At 27.9% G+C, this 20,375-nt stretch overlaps 1 protein-coding gene and 1 long non-coding RNA gene across 2 annotated transcripts in view; both read right to left on the bottom strand.

Moving 5' to 3' along the window:
- Positions 1–743: 743 nt before the first annotated feature.
- Positions 744–7,202, bottom strand: LOC124420367. Its single transcript, XR_006941153.1, has 2 exons — positions 6,546–7,202; positions 744–887 (listed from the first exon to the last, which is right to left on the bottom strand). It is a non-coding gene; the product is annotated as an uncharacterized LOC124420367 (long non-coding RNA).
- A 941-nt stretch (positions 7,203–8,143) lies between these two features.
- Positions 8,144–20,375, bottom strand: part of LOC111678882 (protein phosphatase 1 regulatory subunit 12A) — an 84,662-nt gene continuing 72,430 nt past the window's right edge. Inside the window, exons 18-22 of the mRNA XM_046952459.1 lie at positions 17,095–18,381; positions 15,125–15,285; positions 14,896–14,986; positions 14,115–14,201; positions 8,144–8,517 (exon numbers count right to left, since the gene is read on the bottom strand). Of these exons, the coding sequence (XP_046808415.1) occupies positions 8,398–8,517; positions 14,115–14,201; positions 14,896–14,986; positions 15,125–15,285; positions 17,095–18,381 (1,746 nt within the window). The 3' untranslated portion in view covers positions 8,144–8,397. The remainder of the gene's footprint in view (positions 8,518–14,114; positions 14,202–14,895; positions 14,987–15,124; positions 15,286–17,094; positions 18,382–20,375) is intronic.

Here is a 20,375-nt window from a genome sequence, read left to right on the forward strand (position 1 = left end):
CAATAAAAATATATTTATATTAAAAAAAATATATATATTTATTATAGTAAAAGTAATAATAAAAATAAAAAAAAAATGTTTTGTTTTCTTTTAAATGTATTTAAATTGTTTTAATATTTTTCTTCCTTTTTTTATTTTATTTATTATAAATTTAAACAAACAAAAATATATATATTGAGATATAAATATAAATATATGCATTTTATGTATGTAAAAGTGTATGTATGTTTGTATGTGTGATTTTATGTATGTATATAAATTTGAATGAATGATTTATGTTTTCATTTGTTTTATTAATTTAATTATTTTAATATATAATTTTTTAAATCATTACATTAAAAAACAAAAAAACAAGTTTTACTTTGTTTTTCTTCTGTGTTGTGTTTTTCTTTTGTATTTACTTAAAAAATAATTTAAATTTAATGTTTAACACCAACTTATATAAAAATTTTAAACTTTTACTTTTATTATTTGTTTCAGTTTTCAATTTATTAATAATAATAATAATTTTATAAATTTATTTAAAATAATAAAAATCATTTAAACATATATAAAGATTTTTTTTTTAAAGGAGCAGCATTTTCTTTTTCCTTTTTTAATTTTTCTTCTAAATTTCTTTTACTTTATAATTTAATTTAGAAATTTATTTATTATTTTCTTTCTTTAATATCAATATTATTAATTAATAATATTAACATGTATGTATGTATGTATAAGTGTTTTATTATCGTGTTTTTCTTTTCTTGTTTTCTCTCTGTGTATGTGTGTTTGTTAATTTAAATTATTTAATTAAGTGAATTTCATTTACTTAATTTACTTATAACTCTAATTAGCGCTCCATTCTCTTCTTTAAGGCGTAGATTTTCCGCTTTATATGCATCCAGTTGCTAAATTAAAAGAAAAATAGAAAAGAAAATTTATAAAAATTAATATTATTAATAATTATTAAATTATAAAAATTAATTCAAACTCAATACATTCCATATAAAACAAATATTTAAAATTATTATTTATTTTATTAAAGCGCAGTTTTCTTTTTAGCAAAGTGTTTTGCAAGAAAATTTAATATTAAACAAATACATAAGACGTTGATTTTGTGTAGGTATACATGATAAAGTTCTTAAACTTATAACTGACATTTTGTTAATTGATTAATTAATAGTCGAGTCTATAAGGTAGTAACTAGTCTATAGACTAGCTATTCGACTAGTCTATAGTCCAGTTTAAAGACTAGTCCATAGTATAATAGATAGATAGTATAAAGTCCAGTGAAAACAATAGTCAACAGACGAGACCCTAGACTAGTCAACAAATTAGGCCACAGATTAGTCATTGGGCCAGTCCATTGATATATCCCTGGGTTAACCTATGGTTTAGTCCATAATCTAGTCAATAGACTAGTTTCTACACTGGACTATAGATTAGTCCACAGAAAAGTTCTCAGATTAGTCCATTGGATAATCTATGGATTAGTCTATATGGACTAAAGACTAGAGACTATAGACTAGATTATAGCCTAGACTATAGACTAGACTATAGACTAGAATATAGACTAGACTATAGACTAGACTATAGGCTAGACTATAGACTATTCAATAGACTAGAATATAGACTAGACTATATACTAGACTATATATTAGACTATATACTAGACTATAGACCAGACTATAGACCAGACTATAGACTAGACTATAGACTAGACTATAGACTAGACTATAGACTAGACTATAGACTATACTATAGACTATACTATAGACTAGACTATAGACTAGACTATAGACTAGACTATAGACTAGACTATAGACTAGACTATAGACTAGACTATAGACTATAGACTAGACTACAGACTAGACTATAGACTATAGACTAGACTATAGACTAGACTATAGACTAGACTATAGACTAGACTATAGACCAGACTATAGACTAGACTATAGTCTAGTCTGGCCCAGACTGGTTCATAGTCGAGCTATTCCATAGCCTATTCGCTAAACTAGTCCGTTGTGTAGTTAATGAACTGGTTCACAAGTTACTCCATAGCATAACTAATGTATACTCTAGTCAATAGAATAGCTCAGAGACTATATAGATCAGTTAATAGATTAGTCAATAAACTATTCTATAGTCTACTAAAAAGACATACCAAAAGACTGTTCCCTAGACTTGTTAAATGACTAGGCCCTAGACTGGACAGTAGATTACTCCATATATTACTTTATAGTATATTCCATAGATAAGTCCATAGTCTAGTCAATGGACAAGTCAATACAAAAGTCCACAGACTATTCAATATACTAAATAATAGACTAGGCAATAGTCTAGTCCAAAGACTAGAATATAGTTTAGACAATAAAATTTTTTTTGACAAGTCAATAAACTAGTTTATGAACCAGCCTATGGTCTAGTCAATAGGCAGACCTTTGTCTAACCAGTAGTTTATTCTAACTAATTGACTAGACTAGTTATTAATCTAATTAATAGACATGGGCATAACATAATCAATATATAAGTACATGTGCTATTTAATTGATTAGACCATAGTCCGCACAAAGGACTACTTAATAGTCCAGACTAGTCAATAGATTAATTAATAGACTGGACAGTTTATAGACAATCTATTAACAGATCTATGGACAAGCAACATCATTTTGTCGTCCCTAGATAGGTACAGATATCTTAACTGACAAGTTGCCAGTGACATCATTTGATATAAAAACCTACAATCAAAATGTCAGACAATTCTGTTTAGAACTTATTTTGATCATATAGAATCTTCTCATATACATATTTATAATATAATTATGTATTCAAATACATACACAAGTATTGCAATATAGAACATATTTTAATAAATTATTAAAACATCGATATTAAAAACAAACGAAACATATTGAAAAATAAAACTGAAATTAAATCAATCGTTGTTTAAATCAATTATTTTCATCGTGTCACATCACATTTAAAGAAAAATATTGTATATACATCAATTGAAAACATTAATTTCATGTTCACACATCTCATGCTAAAATTTCATGCAAAAATCATAAATTAGAAAATTAAAATAGTTAAATAATAAATTTTGAAAATTGTTACATTTTTTTTTTTTTGTTTATAATACTCTGAAAAGTAAATTGATTTATGATAAGATAAAATGTTTAATTTAAATGCATCATGATTTGCAATGATTCGCAAATGTACGATATGCTTGTGATTATATTATTTAAATGATTTAAATTGATTTAATGTGTGAATATTTATTAAGAGCAAATGTTAAAAATAAATGTTGAAAAATATTACAAAAATTAAAGATTTGAAAGGACCTATATAATTGTTAAAATTAGTTTTATATTCAAACGATTTTAATTTTAACATTAAATTAACACATACAGGACACAGCTTCAACAATTACTTGCTATAGGAAGTATCCGTGGGCTTCATCATCAAAAAGTATCTGACGATTAAATCGCTGCCTTAATTGAGTAAAATAATATGACATTCGATATTCAATAATAAAAGCTTACTTTCAAGGACATCGTTGAAACTAATCAGTACCAGAAAAAAATTATTTCTCACACTGTGATTTAAATAATTTAATGATGATTGGTAAATCAGTATTTATCACTTTCCCATCTCTGGATTCAATAATTCACATTCAATTTGAAACATTCCATTGAATAGGAAAGTCACCAACCTATAGCAAATAAAATTTTTCATGAAATATGTTCTATTTATCTAGAATTGGTAATAAATATGTTCTATTGTTCTAAAATTGTTACCAATTTTAGCCTCTAAACCGTGTACAGATGTTTCGCATAAGATCGAGTGAATGAACAGGACATGCTATAATAAGTAATAATATATCGTCCATGAACTTTACGACTCATCATTGATACATATAATTTACGAGTAGGGTAACAAAAGGTCCATGTTTTCAAAGCACATGTGTCCTCGAAAGCAATATGTCAAAATCAAATAATCTAATAATATTTTTTTTGTGATAAAGTTGAAAACAGTCGGCCAAACTATGTCTTTAAAAGTTGTCCTTTATTTTGTTGCACACTATCGTATTGTTTAACGAACAATGACCAAGGATGGTCAGTCCAGCATCACCGACTTTACACGTATCACTACTACAACAAAAACTAAATATAGTTGTGTTTATCCATGTCAAAAGATATAGAAAATTCACAATTATTGTACTCTTTTTCACTACTTACGACTAGTCAATAAATTAGTCCATAGACTAGCCAAAATAAACTTGTCTATAAATAATTCTATAGACTGTGGACTATAGTCTATAGTTCAATCCTATAGTCTGTGAACTTATTAATGGAGTAATCCACATAGTCTGGTACATAGACTATTCTATAGACTAGTCAAAAGACTAGAAGTTTTTATTAGAACCTGATGTGAAAAACATACTTCAATTAATATTACTTTTTTTCAAATTTGGTCGGTTAGAGAAGTCTTAAAATAAATCAAGTAGAGTGCAGCCACGCCCTTGTATGTGGGCGTTTATTAAATAACACATATCTTTGAAACTGCAATAGCTAGAGTCCTCAAATTTTATATGAACAACTTTGACATCCATATTAATATTTGAAAGAGAAAATAGGAAGAAAGTATATACGGTCGACCATATTATACCCTACACCAATATTAAATTATCTTAAATATTAAACTGGTACCGATATATTTAAGCAAATTTAAGTAAAAAACCTCTGAAAGAAGTTTTGGGGCAATACGAAAAAACTTAGAGGATTGAATTTCATTTATATAATATTTATTTATTCTAAATTTCATTACAACATTAGTGTAAATCAGTAAATTGTGGACATTTAATTAATTTTCTAAAGGGGCCTTTGTATGGGCTCGAAAAATCTTAGGTGCCAAATCTTATCAAATTATTTCGAAAATTATTTGGACCTTGCGCACTAGCTTTACATGGGCCAGCTCAGACTTATGCCAGTAATTTCGACAATTTACGAACATTATAACATGATTATAAGCCGATTGGTATATTTTAAGGCGGGTTCAGATCACCCTCTTACGCGTGATATGAAATATTGAACTCCTCTCGTATAAATGAACATTTCTGTGCATTACAAACATCAGCACAAACGCAGTATTATACCCTCCCGACTAATTTGATTTAGGATATAAAAATGGGCGTACTTGTAATAGGGGGTGTGGCATCTAATATATAAATAAAATTTTGGAAAATTAGAAAACAAGAATATTTATTTAACCTTGATATTCATAAGTAACTGTCGCAAATGGGGGCGTTAGTTTTACAATAGACAAATTTAAACTCCACAGAAGTGTACAGCATTAAAAAAATTTCATTATCAACTAACCTAACTTTTATTATAGGTCCACATCTAAAAATCAAATTAACATATTGATTTCCTTTAAATATACATTTTAACATAATTACCCCTATAGCCAATCGACATTTTACGTGATATACGTTCCCTGTTCACTTTTTTCAAACAATAGCTTTTTTGAGGTGAAAACAATTAACAGCTTTTGTATACAAAATTAACTATTGTGAATGAATTGTTCACAACAAGTTCACAATAGTAATTTTCCTTTCAAGGGAATGAAAATTTCAAACGAAAGAACAATTTCACTTCTATTGGCGACTTATCAGTTTAGAACATCCTTTGAATTGATTCGCAATTAGGAAAATCGCTACAATTTTTTCGTCCAATAATTGAAAGGCGTGTATATAACGCCTAGTTCCAAATCTACATCAAATATTTTAATAACATCCGTTGTCAAGTATACAATCACAATCCGTTGTCTATAGTGAGCTTACCACGTTCGTTAACTTTTAGACAAAGGATGTGTATAAAATTTATATTGTGACAACGAATTGTTGTCGTAGTATGTATATACTTAACAACGGATGTTATTGAATAATTCAGTTTCAATTTGATACCAGGCGTGTATATTTATTTCTCCCTCTGTGTACGTTAAGTGACATACCACCTTAATATTTAGACCAATTTTTATTTAATTTAACATTTTCAATTTACATACAAAGAAATTTCAAAAAGTTAGAAGTAAAAATAAACTCATTCCAAAAACTCAAGAAAATAAAATTAAATTAATTAGAGAAACAAAGTTAAAGTAAATATCATTATGTATCCAGTAAAAGTAGAAAAAGTAAATCAAATAAGAAAAACAACAAACCATCAAAAAAATAAATAATTAACATTTATTTAAACAATATTTTGTAATTTATATTTATATAAATTTATAGTTTTCTTAATATTAGAAAAAAAAATAAAAGTTAAAAACAAAAAATCAGGATTTAAATTTATGATTTCGTTTCTGTAATACTAACACAACAAATAGGGGCGTTTAAAGCCAAAAACAATAGGAAGAGGAGGAGAAAATTAAATAAAATTAAGAAAACAAAAAGTAGAAGGAATTCCAATTATATTTTTATAAAAGAGACAGAAGACAACAACACAATTCTTTAAATTAATTATAAATAGAATTTTGTACAAAAACGTAGAAACAAGAATCATTCATACTCATCGTCATCATCTTTACAATACGATCATCATCGCCATCAAGTATTTGACAAACGTTTTTTCTATTAGGCCAGGGTTGTACACAGTTATGTCGAGTTTTTTTTTCCATAATCCTTTATTTTATAAAACGAATTCTAATTCTCTCTCAGTGTAAAGTAAGAAGCGTAGATGTTTATGTTTTTACGATGTATATACTAGAGATACCCTCTTTTTATTAGTTGTCACCAAGAGAATAAAGCCCCGTTTTTAGAGTTTTTCTTAAGTTTTTCGTTGAATACAGATATTGTGTTGCTTTGGTTTAATAAAAAAGTTTGATGGTGGGACAGGATGGCTTATAGTTTGATATATTTGTTTTTGTTTATTTATGTTGTTTATGATTTATGAGCAAATATGTAAAAATGTTCTAATTTATTTACTTTTTTTAATTAAATTTTTAAGGTTATGTTGTTAAAAATTGTTTTATTATATTTAATGATTTTGGCAATTTTTTTTTTTAATATTTGATCTAAATTTGATATTGTGATTTTGTTATTTACACAGTGTTGTAGTTATTTTATTTAAATTTATCAAAATTTTGTTTTGAAATTCAATATTTAGTATTTTGAAACTAAATAAAGATTTCAAATTCAAAAATTTCAAAAATATTTATATATGATTTAAAAACGTTTTGTAAAAATGTTTTTTATGTAAACATTTTTTTAAAAAAGTTTTAAAACTAATTTCAAAATTTTCTAGTCTATAGTCTATACTAGTCTATAGTCTAGTCTATAGTCTAGTCTATAGTCTAGTCTATAGTCTAGTCTATAGTCTAGTCTATAGACTAGTCTATAGTCTAGTCTATAGTCTAGTCTATAGTCTAGTCTATAGTCTAGTCTATAGTCTAGTCTATAGTCTAGTCTATAGTCTAGTCTATAGTCTAGTCTATAATCTAGTCTATAGTCCAGTCTATAGTCTAGTCTGTAGTGTAGTCTAAGTCTAGTATATAGTCTGGTCGATAGTCAAGTCTATAGTGTAGTATATAGTCTAGTCTATAGTCTAGTCAATGATCTAGTTACAGCTATTGATTAAATTTTACGCTAGCTAGCGGTTGTTGCAAAAACCTAAATCTGATAATTGTGGTTTTTGCTTTAGACATTTTTTATTCCAACCGCTTTTAAGTGCAATACAAATAGTACCTGAAATTAAATCTAATAGTTTTTGGGCTTTCTTTTGGACCTGAATTTATGTGTAGCAATAAATATGGCAAAAAGGCATTACATTTTTGCAGAAAAAAACTATGGAAAGAACAAAAATAATTTCGTAAAAACTTTAACTAAATTAAGGCTTTTAGAAATTACAATAATACACTGTGTAAATTTAAAAAACACAATCTAATTTCCTATATTAACAAAATTTACTTTAACTAACAAATTCAAATTAGTGCTTTTATTAAACTTCAAATTAGGCCCTAACATAAATTACCAATTTGTAAACAACAATTTACACCTAGAGAAAAAATATGCTAAATAACAAAAACACTTTTTCACTTATCACTGAAAATTTTCCAAAACGAAAGAAAATAAAAAGAAATTCCAAATAATGAAAACAAAACAATGTTATAAAGTTTTAAAAAGGAAAATATAAATATATTTAGTTTTTGACTAAAATTAATTTTAACTACTTTTGGGAGTGAAAAGGTCCAAGTAAAAAGTGTATATAAGTATTAAGTATTATTGTAAGCATTTTTAAATTTTGTTCCTTTTTCTTAATATAATTTTAAGTATTTTTTGAATATTTCCTAAAACTATTATGTAATATAGAGTATATAGTTTTTTTGATTTTGTATTTCATTTTTTTTTCATTTAATATTTTTTTATTGTTTTGATTTCGATAATTGACTCTGGGCTGACGAGGTCAACTTAGAGACAACACGCGTAAGAGCACGATTTTCAGCACGTAAACGTTCATTCTCATTCTTTAGCTTCTGCAGTAGCTATAATTACAGGAAAAGAGAGAGTTGGTAGAAACGTAGAGAGAGAAAAAAATATAATTAAATGAAGAGCATGTTATGAATGTTTAAAACACAAACAAATTTCTTTAGATTCATGGTAAAAAAATGTAAACAAAACGAAAATATTAATTCATTTTGGTTATTAATTGGTTAAAATTTAAATGAAAAAAAGAAAAAAAATGGAAAATAAATTTATTGAATTGGAGTTTTTTATTAAAATTAATGAGAAAACGATTAAAGTTATTAAAAGAAAATGGGATGTAAGAACTTAAAGAAAAGTACTCAAAATTTAGACATACTTTTAGATGTATTCAAAAGGGAAATTAATTTAAAAAATAAACAAATTTCCCATTTGACACCTTAAAGTATGCTATAAAAAACACAAGATTTATGAGAAAATATTAAACGTGCTAGTAGGAATAAAAGAAAATAAATTTTAAACAAAATGTGTTTTGAAATTTTTTATAATTATTTCATAAAAAAACTAATAGATGGTTTAAATCAGGTATGGAAAGTTTAGCACTATAGTACTTTGTTCAACATTTTTTTGGTAGCTAAAAATACTGTTGTATTCAACGATTATGTACTTGTTCTGTATTATAAACTTTTGCTTAATATGTCAGTTTATTGTTTACTCTATTGTCTAGTCCAAATTCTTTAGTCCCTGCGGTAGTTCATAGTTTAGTCAATATGTCTAGAACAAAGATTAAGTCATACACTAATCAATAGGCTACTATAGTATAATACTTCAAAGGTTTAATTCTAGATGATCAGACATCAGACGATTCCATAGTTTAGTCAATGGACTAGTAAATGGTATAGACATTAGACCAGTTGGCATGAATTTGTATATATTTATCAACTATAATAATCCATGGATTAGAACTGCCAGGTCAATATCCTAAACTAATGACGAGTCAACAAACTGTGTCATATACTTGACAAAGAGTTGTCTAATGACTAGTTAATACAATAAATCATAGATAAGTTCATAGTCTAGTTAATAGACTATCATTGACCGAAATACTATTTCAGTGATAGATCTATATGTTAGTTAATAGATTCATCAAAAATAGAGTAGTCTATGATTTAGTCAAAATCTCTAGTCTAAAGACGAAATCATAGACTAGTCAGTAGGCAAATTTATGGATCAGAAAAAAGACTGGTGGATATTCTACTTCAAATTTGTCAATAGACTGGTCCACAGTCTAGAATAGTTTTTTGTTGTTGTAACAGCCTAAACTATACAATAATCTAGTTGGGGGATTCTACATCAATGTCCAGGACTAAAAATTAGGCTACTTCAACTGCATGCGTCCATAAATCCATTAGACGTAGCAAAGTAGGGTTGGCTGGAAAGTTCAATATGTGGTGGGTGTCATGGGGACCCTGACCACATGCAGGACATTCGTTGGGGACGGTACGGTCTATACGTAACCAGTAGACATTGATACTGTTGCTCTATCCCGATCATAGTTGTGCCAGAACTACTCTTGTTTTTCGCAGTACATAGAATATTAAATAGTCATGGTGACATACTAGTTTTTGGATTCTTCCATGTTAGTTATTAGATTCTTCCAAAGTAAACATGAGTCTTTCTTTATAGACCAGAAAATAAACTGATGAATAGTCGACTTCATACATTAGGCTTGTCAATAGACTAGTCCTTAGATTAGTTTTTAGACTGACCGGTATGTTAGCCAATAGACAAGTTGGCAGACTATCTACTGACCTTGTATACCGAAGTAGGCGGGACATATATTATTCTATGTTAGTTATTAGATTCTTCCTAAGTATACACGAGTCTTTATTTAAAATGTAGGCTACTTTATAGACCAGAAAATATACTGATAAATAGTCTACTTCATACATTAGACTTGTCAATAGAATAGTCCTTAGATTAGTTATTAGACTGACCCGTAGGATAGCCAATAGAATAGTCAATAGACAAGTAGGCAGACTATCTACTGACCTTGTATAGCGAAGTAGGCGGGACATATCGAGGCTGATAGCAGTAATAACAGGACACTGGGTAGCAGGCAGACACGCAAGTCGGCTTGGTCTCCCTTACAAGTTGCAAAGATAGGGAAAAGGAAGAAACGGTCTTTCATCTCCACTGTGAATGCCCTGCTCTGGCCGTAAAGAGAAACCTTTCTTGGCAATCACTTCATATCTGAACTTGGTGAGATATCTAAGTTTAGGCTTAATGATATCTTCAGATTTCTGACGAGTGGAGTGGTCCGGTCAAAACGGAGACTCTTAGATTCTACTTGACAGTTCGCGCGTTGTGAACTACCACGTAAACCAACCAACCATCTACTGATTAATATAAAATTCAATTTAATAGACAATTGATTAGATCAGCTTTGTCAATATTCGTAGTCTTTAGTCTAGTCAATAAACTAGTCCATAGACTAGTCAATAAATGTTCTAATGATAGACTAATCAATAAATTAGATGACATACTGTACAAGAGACTATTAAATAGATAGATCTATATGTAAGTCAATAGATTTGTCCAAAGTATTCATAAGTCTCTAGATTTTAGGACCTATGGTTTAGTCAATTTGTTTAGTCCAAACGCGAAGTTGTAGACTGGTCAATGGGCTCATTTAAGACTAGAATATATACTGGTGAATATTAATTGATAAGATCGATCAACTAGTCCATAAACTAGACAATAAATGGCTCATTGATTAGTTTATAGACTAACAGAATAAATCATATATATTACTTTAAAATCTAGTCAATGGATTGGTTAATAGAACAATCAATAGATTAGATAACATACTGACAAACAGACTAGTTCATAGACTGATCCATAATTTAATAAATAGGCCTAGTCAATAGACTATAGTCTGACCAAAAACCAAAACAAATCGTAGCAAAAAGTCTAAAAGTTTTCCAGTACTTTTAAACCTGAAAAAGTACATTTTTCGTACCATTTAAAAATTGAAATTTTTCCATGCCTGGTTTAAAAATAAGGTAAACAACAATTAACCATTAAATGTATGTGGTAAGTTGGCTTTAGGGAGATTAAAGAATAAAGATTATTTTGTTTAAAACAAAAGTTACAATATGATTGATAATGTTCGACATGAAATAATGAATATGACATGACATTGATATGAAAAATAAACTAAAAAAACAAATGAAACAACAATTAGATGTATATAAATATATATATTTTTTGATTTATGACATGACATGAAACGATGAAACATGTTTAATGAAAATGACGTAAAAATTAGAAAATTAAAAAAAATAAAAAACACACACATGAAGAGGCAAAAGGTGTAGAATGTGAGGCTTAAGTTTAGTTAAGAAATTCTTGGTAAAAATTAATTTTAACCACAAAACAGTTTAAACATTTTTGCATCCATTACTGTTCTAGAAATATAATGCAAAAAGTAAAATTCTTAAACCGAGAATTTCTCTTTTTCCATCGGCACACATAGACTTTATTTATATTTTTGTAATTGTGTTAATTAGGTGTATTATGCAAACTAATTAATAGTGTTTATAAATTAACAAAATTTTGTTGTGTTTTTTTATTTTTTTTCATTGGTACATATGTTGTTGTTTTGTTTAGCAAAAAAAAAAAAAAAACATTAAAGTGTGAAAACATAAAAAACAATTATAAAATTCTTTAAAGCTTTTAACATTTTGAAATGTTTTGCTTTAAAAAACAAAGTGCTCTCAAGTTGTACAAATTTTTAAAAATATTCAATACAATACAAAAAAGCAAAGTAATTAAAACAACAAATTAAATAAAATAATAATAATAATAATAATAATAATAATAATAATAATGCACAAAACCTAAACAATGTATTGTTGCAATTTTTTAACAGTATATTAGTTGCATGTTGCATATAATGTTGCAATTACTGCATAAAGCATCATTGGAATTTTTTTTTTTTAAATTTCTATTTTTATAGAATTTTTTTTTTTAAAAATTTCTATTTTTATAGAAAATTTTTCAAAAATTTCTATTTTTATAGACAATTATTTAAAAATTTCTCTGTTTATAGACAATTTTTCAAAAATTTCTCTTTTTATAGAAAATTTTTAAAAAATTTCTTTTTATAGAAAATTTTTCAAAAATATTTTTTTTATAGATAATTTTTCAAAAATTTCTCTTTTCATAGAAAATTTTTTAAAAATTTCTCGTTTTATAGAAAATTTTTCAAAAATTTCTCTTTTTTAAAAAATTTTTTCAAAAATTTCTCTTTTTATAGAAAATTTTTCAAAAATTTCTCTTTTTATAGAAAATTTTTCAAAAATTTCTCTTTTTATAGAAAATTTTTCAAAAATTTCTCTTTTTATAGAAAATTTTTCAAAAATTTCTCTTTTAATAGAAAATTTTTCAAAAATTTCTCTTTTAATAGAAAATTTTTCAAAAATTTCTCTTTCTATAGACAATTTTTCAAAAATTGCTCTTTTTGAAGAAATCTTCCAAAAATTGCTCTTTTTATAGAAATTTTTTCAAAAATTGCTCCTTTTATAGAAATTTTTTCAAAAATTTGCCACGTTACAGAAAATTTTCTAAAAATTTCTCTTGTTTTAGAAATTTTTCTATAATTTCTCTTGTTATAGAAAATTTTTCCAAAAAATCTCTTGTTATAGAAAATTTTTTTATTTTCTCTTTTTATTGAACATTTTTCTTGAATTTCTCTTTTTATAAATAAATTTATCAAAAGTATATTTTATTATAGAAATTTTTTCTAAAATTTCACCTTTTATAGAAAAATTTTCTCTTATTATAGAATATTTAAAAAAAAAATTTTCTTTTTATAAAAAACTTTTGCAAAAAATTTCTCTTACTATAGAAAACTTTGTAAAAAATCCTTCTTTTATAGAAAAATTTACAGACATTTTTCTTTTTATAGAAAATTTTTCATTTAATTATGTTTTTTTTTTATTTTAAAAAAAATGTCATATTAAAAAGAGCATTAGCGCGTATACTTTAATTAAAACCTAAAAAATCGGACGGAATCTGTTACCATGTAATAAGATTATATTGAAACACAACTGTTACTTTGTTTTTCTTTAAATAATGTCCATTATTTAAAAAAAAACTTATTAAAATTAATTATTTTCATAATTAATTTAAAACAACAAAATATTGAAGACATAAAGAAAAGAAAAATTGACGTCAGCAAGTAAATTGTTCAAATAAAATAATAATAATGATAATTTCTTTTAATTTTGACAAAAAAAAATAAAATTTGAAATAAGAAATAAAAATAAACAAATTATATTATGAAACATAATAAACAAGCAAAAAAAAAAGCCATATATAGTTTTATATTTGTGTTTAAATATTAATGGTGTAAGTAAAATAAGCAGATAATCTAAACAAAAAATTATTAAGAAAATAAAAATAAAAACTTGGTGTAGATTTAAAACAACAACAAAAAACAAAGTAAACAAAAAGGGCAGTTTCTTTTTAAACTCTGGCATTTGTTATTTTAAATTAAAAAAAATAAAATTCAGCATAATTTTATTTGTTAAGAGAGAGAGAGAAAGAAAAAAAATAAGGAAAATTTACAAAATTTTTGTTTAAGGGTATTTACCTTAAGCTCTTCTTCCAATTCGGAAAGTTTTCGTTCCATAGCTCTTCTTTCGCGCTTTTCAATCTCTGACAGAGAATTTTTAGTGGTCTGCAAAAATTATTAATTTGCAAAAAAATTTTGGTTGGTTTTTTTTTTTTTGGTATTTTTTTTTAATTCAACAATTGTTTTCAAATTAATGGTGCAAAAAAAAAATTATAAGTGTTTTATTTGAAAAAATTTTTAAGGGCGGGGCAGTGTTGGTTATTTCATTAAGTGGTAGGGGTTAGAAAAAATATTAGGTGTAGGTTGGTGGTACCGGTAAACCTGGTTATAGGGAAATTTTAGTTTATTAACAATAACCCTTTATTAAATCTTTATAAAATATAGAGGGGTTTGGGGCGTTGGGTTTTAAAGAGAGAGAGAGAGAGCGAATTGAAGATTTTGAACAGGGAGAGAAAGAAAAGCGCTGTTGTTTATTATCGGTATGGTCAAAAATAGTTGTTTCTTTTAATATTTGTACAGTTTTTTTTGGAGAGTTTTAGTGAGAATTGTTTTTTATTACTTTATACAAAAATATTTAATAAAAAAAATCTTCCTAAATTATTTTATTTATACATATATATGGTGTAATTCAAAACCCCTTTTATCTAATAGCCAACTATTAAGTTAACTCTTTCTTTTTAAACCATCGTATAGTGATACTTTAGCAACATACTGTAACCTTAAGTAAACTTTACAACTTTAGTCTATATAAGTCTAGAACACAATTGTAAATATTTTTAGAAAAACAAAAATTACTTACAGCATTAGCAAATCTTTCGAGGGTGGCTCTAGTTTGTACAACTTCATCATCTTTTTTCTTTAATTGTTGTTTAAGTTTATCATTTTCCAATCTAAAAGAGAGTTATTGAAAACAATTACATATGTGTCTTTTCAAAAATAAAATTATTATATAAAAATGTCAAAGATCTTTTTTTAAGACCTTGGAGTTTTACTAGCTCTTTTTGTGGGTTGACTTTATTATGACTTACTTTACAGCTTCCCATAGAGCCTTATAATCAATATTATCACCACTGTTTTCCGATTTATCACGTGTTTTCTTATCGTCTGTGGCCGAGGTGGATGTAGATACCGAAACAGTGCTAGCTGTGCTGCCAACTCGGGAACGAGTGGGACGTGTTTCGCTACCACTCTAGAAAAAAAAGTAAGAAAAATATTTTTTGGGGGAAATATAGAAATTAGTATTTTAATGTTAAAATTTAACAGTTTTGATTGAATGCAAATTTCTTTCGGGTTTCGTTTCTAGATTAGAACCTTTCGTCATTGGTTTTATCTGGTTTCAAATTCGGATTCAAATTGGTCCAAATTCTCATTTTTGAAAAAAGAAAAATCCGACTACTATAATCAAAACATCAAAAATTACTTCAGAATTACTAAAAAGTCGCTAAGGAGAAGACTGCTTCCCTAGAATAGGCCAAGGCTTATATTGCTGGCACTAGTAAAGCTGTTCCTCCCGTCTTAGTGAAAACTAAAGCGGCATAATCAGAGGAAGAAGTCAAATACAGCTTAGTAAGGGCTATCATTAGCAGAAGTGACGTTGACGACTCAAAATAGTGTTTTGACAAGCTCTCAAAGAGATATCACGCATGGTTCTTGTTGAGATGGTTTCAGGGTAACGAATAACTTATTAATTGTGTGCAGACGAACGATAATCGTTGCTGGTTATCAGTTGTATTACTGGGCAAAGTATGAGCTTGAGACTCCTAAGGAGAAGCCAAGCTGGACAAGATCAAATGACCAAACACCATCTGAGCTCTTCACTTTCGAAATGATCTGGAATATTCTTTATTGCTATAAACCTCAGCTTTCAACTCACAATTAGAAAGTGGTGAAAATTTCAGAGACTGATGGACACTGAATCGTTCTCTCGAAGGGGAAGGGTTACTATGGTTTCGGTACAATATTCCCCTGAGGAAGAAGATGCTTTCATGTCGATTTCAAAGCGGTGATAGTTTGTAGACTGATGAACCTTCCAAACATATGACAGTTGTATTCTTTGGAGCCATTTAGGTCGAGCTTCTTACTACTCAGTTAAACTAGGTTTAACTTGCTGTTAGATTAAACTCGGAACAAATTTAGGCGGACTTTAACCGATGATTGTGTTTACAGTTAACTTAGTTAGTATTGCCAACTTTTCAGTCAAAAACATAAACAATGAACAGCTGTTTTTTGCAAATATCACTTTTGTAAAATGTAAAATTTTAGAAAAAATATAAATAAACATTTAAACCAGTACTTAATTGACCAAATACACTCAGTTAAACTAAGATAATAAGTTACTTTACTGATTGCTGAAAAACACGAAACCTATATTAAACCAGGTTTAACCAAAGAATGAAGATTATATTTATTTGAAAACCCCGCCTTAAGAAGAGGAAAGGTTGATCTACGATGGTTTGGAAACTGTTATCTTCCACGTCTTAAGCAGCGACTTTAAAGGCGATCTGAGTGGATCTGTTCACTTAGTAATGAGGATTCTCGATCAGTCTCTCGCTTCTGCGTCTAAATCACCAGGTTGTCAACGTCAAATCTGTTGTTAACGATCAATCTTCACTATTCTTAAGCAGCATTTCTCCAACTCTGCTCCTTCGAGAGGATGTGCTGATCATAGTCTAAGAATGATTTGGTTTACTAAAAATCAAAGACTACAATGTCCTGTTTGCGTTTTCCGCATAATTTCAACTATATTCCTGGACAACTTAATTTATAATAGTCTATTGATAGTCAAGTTCCTCTTATTCACATTATTCTGGATTTTCATAGAAAAATTCACAAATTCACAAATTCACAGATTAAAATCAAACATGAGAAACAGACTAAAGTTAACTTTTCTTGACTGAATGGGATCGAATTCTTTCAACCAAAAAACCATGACGAAAGGATTCAATATAACCGTGAAAAATACCAATAGAAATCATTATAATTTACTCCCCAAACGTACTTCATAACCTTCACTTTTCTCCGACGAAGCACTAAGCGAACGCTGAGCTGCCGTACGAGAACGTGAACGTGTTCGTGACTTACGCTCCTGTTCTCTTAACGAACTGCTACGCGATACAATGGCGGCCATAGCAGCAGCATTTGCTGAACTAGCACCATTACTGCTAGACGTTGAGGGATAGGCATTTAAACTGCTATTCGAGTTAGATAATGATTGTATTTTATTTAGAGATCTAGAGGAGGCATTCACTGAAGATTTATTCAGATAAGAATTTGAACCCTTTGAAGCGGTCGAAGATGGACCCATATTGAAACTGAGCGAGGCCGTGGTTATACCTTTATCATATGACGATGTATAGGGACTGATGTAACGATCACTGCTATAGGGACTGGAGGTGTAACGTGAGGTGGCATCATAACCGTTCGAAGCTAAAGTAGAGGAGGAAAGGGTATTGTTGGATGATGTTTGATATTTGCTATTGCTTTCATAACCCGAGGTGCTGGTGCTGTTTGCGCTAGTAGTAGAATGAATGCCCGAAGCTTTAGAAGCATAAGAAGTTGATGATGAAGATGTAGATAATGGTGATGAAGATTTCGACGATGAATTGGCTAAGGGTGAGGAAGCATGTGGTGAACGCGTATAGGATTTAAAGGATTTCAAAGGACTGGTATTATAATTATTACTGGAGTTTTTATAGGAACTTGAATAATTGTTGCTGCTGTGATTGTTGTTGGTAGGGGGCGTTAAGGAGATGGTTATCGAATGATGATGGATTTGTTGATGATTTGTCAATGATGATGAATTTTGATATTTATTGGTGGTAGTAGAAGTAGTAGCAGCAGCAGCAGAGGCAGCATTACTAGTAGTATTATTACTCTCCTTAGAGCAAGCAGCCATATATTCATGATGACGATAATTCGATGATGTTGATGATAAGGATGAAGCTGATTTATTACCATTACTATAATAACTATTGCCCGAGCTATTACGTGACGAAGATCCAGCACCATAAAGATTATCTCTTGACGAATAAACACTATTATAAGGACTCTGATAATATGAGGACGAAGAACCCGTATTATTGGGATAATAGCCAGTACTTAAGGGTCTTGAACTGCTGGAGCCATAACCATTTGTAGAACCCGTATTGTAGGAAGTGCCATTGTAATTATAAGCCCCTGAACTTTGGGCGCGCGAACTCGATAGAGAACGTCTACGTGAAGCCAAAGGCTGGGTAGGACGTGAGCGTGAACGAAAAGACATTGTGTAACGCTCTTTGGTAGTAATTTATATGTTGTAGATTTTTTTAACAGATTCTAATTAATTATTAAAAGAAAGAATTGTAGTTTATTTATTTGTTGTTGGTTTGAAATTATTTTATTAACAAGAGAAAAAAAACAACGCATTTTGTACTAATTAAATAAAATTTATAAATTTTTATTTTAATTGCTTGAGATCATAAGGAAAAACATTTAAAATTATATATTTTATTTTCGAAAGAAAAACTAAAACATTTTAATTTATTTGCCACCTCATTATTTACAGCAATTAAACGCAAAACCTTTTAACAGTGTGTGGCGAACATAAAAAGGATATTGAGAATATATTCGAATTTTAGAGTTTGTTCTAAAAACAACTTGAAATTCTTGAATAGTACATTAATGGAACTAGTGACGTCACATTTAACAAACTAACTAATTAACTAACTAGCTTACTACCTACCTAACTAACTAGCTTACTACCTACCTAACAAACTAACTAACTTCCTAACTAACTAACTAACTATCTATCTATCTATCTATCTATCTATCTATCTATCTATCTATCTATCTATCTATCTATCTATCTATCTACCTATTTATCTATCTATCTATCTATCTATCTATCTATCTATCTATCTATCTATCTATCTATCTATCTATCTATCTATCTATCTATCTATCTATCTATCTATCTATCTATCTATCTATCTATCTATCTATCATTGATGAAAGAACTGGTCCCAGAATCGTTATATGAAAGTAACTCTATATTATTTCAGAAGACTAGTTTTGAAGTTAAAAGTTTTGATCATATAAGTAAGGCTTTTATAGAATATAGAAATTTCGACGCGAACTATTTTAGGAAGTAATACAATTCATTCTGAATTGGTTATTGAAATCCAAATATTCTTATATATCTCGCCAGCACTGTTTCAATAATGAATATTAAAGAAAACCAAAACACAGAAAAGTTCAAAATATCTATTTATTTAACACAAAACAAAACAAAGAAAGATAAAAATTAAAACGCCACGTATCAAAATAATTATTTGGATAATAAATATTAACATCAGACGTAAATTTTCAAGTAAACATAATTTTTTTTTACCAAAATGTTTTGGTCAGTTTCAAAGGTACAAGCGTTCTCAGACAATTAATTAAAAAGAAAAAAAAATCATTTAAAACAGTTTAAATAATCAATACAAATATATATAAAAAAAATTAAGTAGATCAACGAAAAAAAACTGACGTCAAATTCTAAAAAACAGCCACAACAGTGACCAAAGAGTAATATGTTCTGAAACTGAGCAAATTTTCCATATTTATAAAAAATAATAATAATTGTTTTTTTCAAACCAAAACATGTTCACGTTTATTATGGTCTTAAATGAATTATCATATTTTCTTTAAAAAGTAAAAAAAAAGTGAATGAGTTTTTTTTTTTGAAAATTGTATTTTAAATTTTTCTCGTGTTTGTTGAGTCACCCACGCATTGTAAGATAAAAATACGAAGAAACGTTGGAAAAAAAAAACGAAATGTACAAATCTTTTTGTTTTGCTGCACATCTTTTGAAAATAAACCATAAACTGAGGAAATCGCGCGTCAGTAAAATTTATTAATATGTTTTTTAAATGCATTATTTTTTTTTTAAATATTGGGGGTTTATGTTGTCAGTTTTTATAGAAAAAAGGTCATAAAGGGTGGTTTTTAGTGTTAATTAATATGTAGTTTTTCAAATGTGTGTGTGTATTTGGGAGACAATTTGGATTTAGATTTTTAATAAAATTTTAAATTCCAAAGAACAGTCTAGTCTACAGTCTAGTCTATAGTCTAGTCTATAGTCTAGACTATAGTCTAGACTATAGTCTAGTCTATAGTCTATAGTCTAGACTATAGTCTAGTCTATAGTCATGTCTATAGTCTAGTCTAGTCTATAGTCTAGTCTATAGTCTAGTCTATAGTCTAGTCTATAGTCTAGTCTATAGTCTAGTCTATAGTCTAGTCTATAGTCTAGTCTA

The sequence above is a fragment of the Lucilia cuprina genome, chromosome 5 (genome assembly GCF_022045245.1).
Source record: "Lucilia cuprina isolate Lc7/37 chromosome 5, ASM2204524v1, whole genome shotgun sequence".
Taxonomy (NCBI): domain Eukaryota; kingdom Metazoa; phylum Arthropoda; class Insecta; order Diptera; family Calliphoridae; genus Lucilia; species Lucilia cuprina.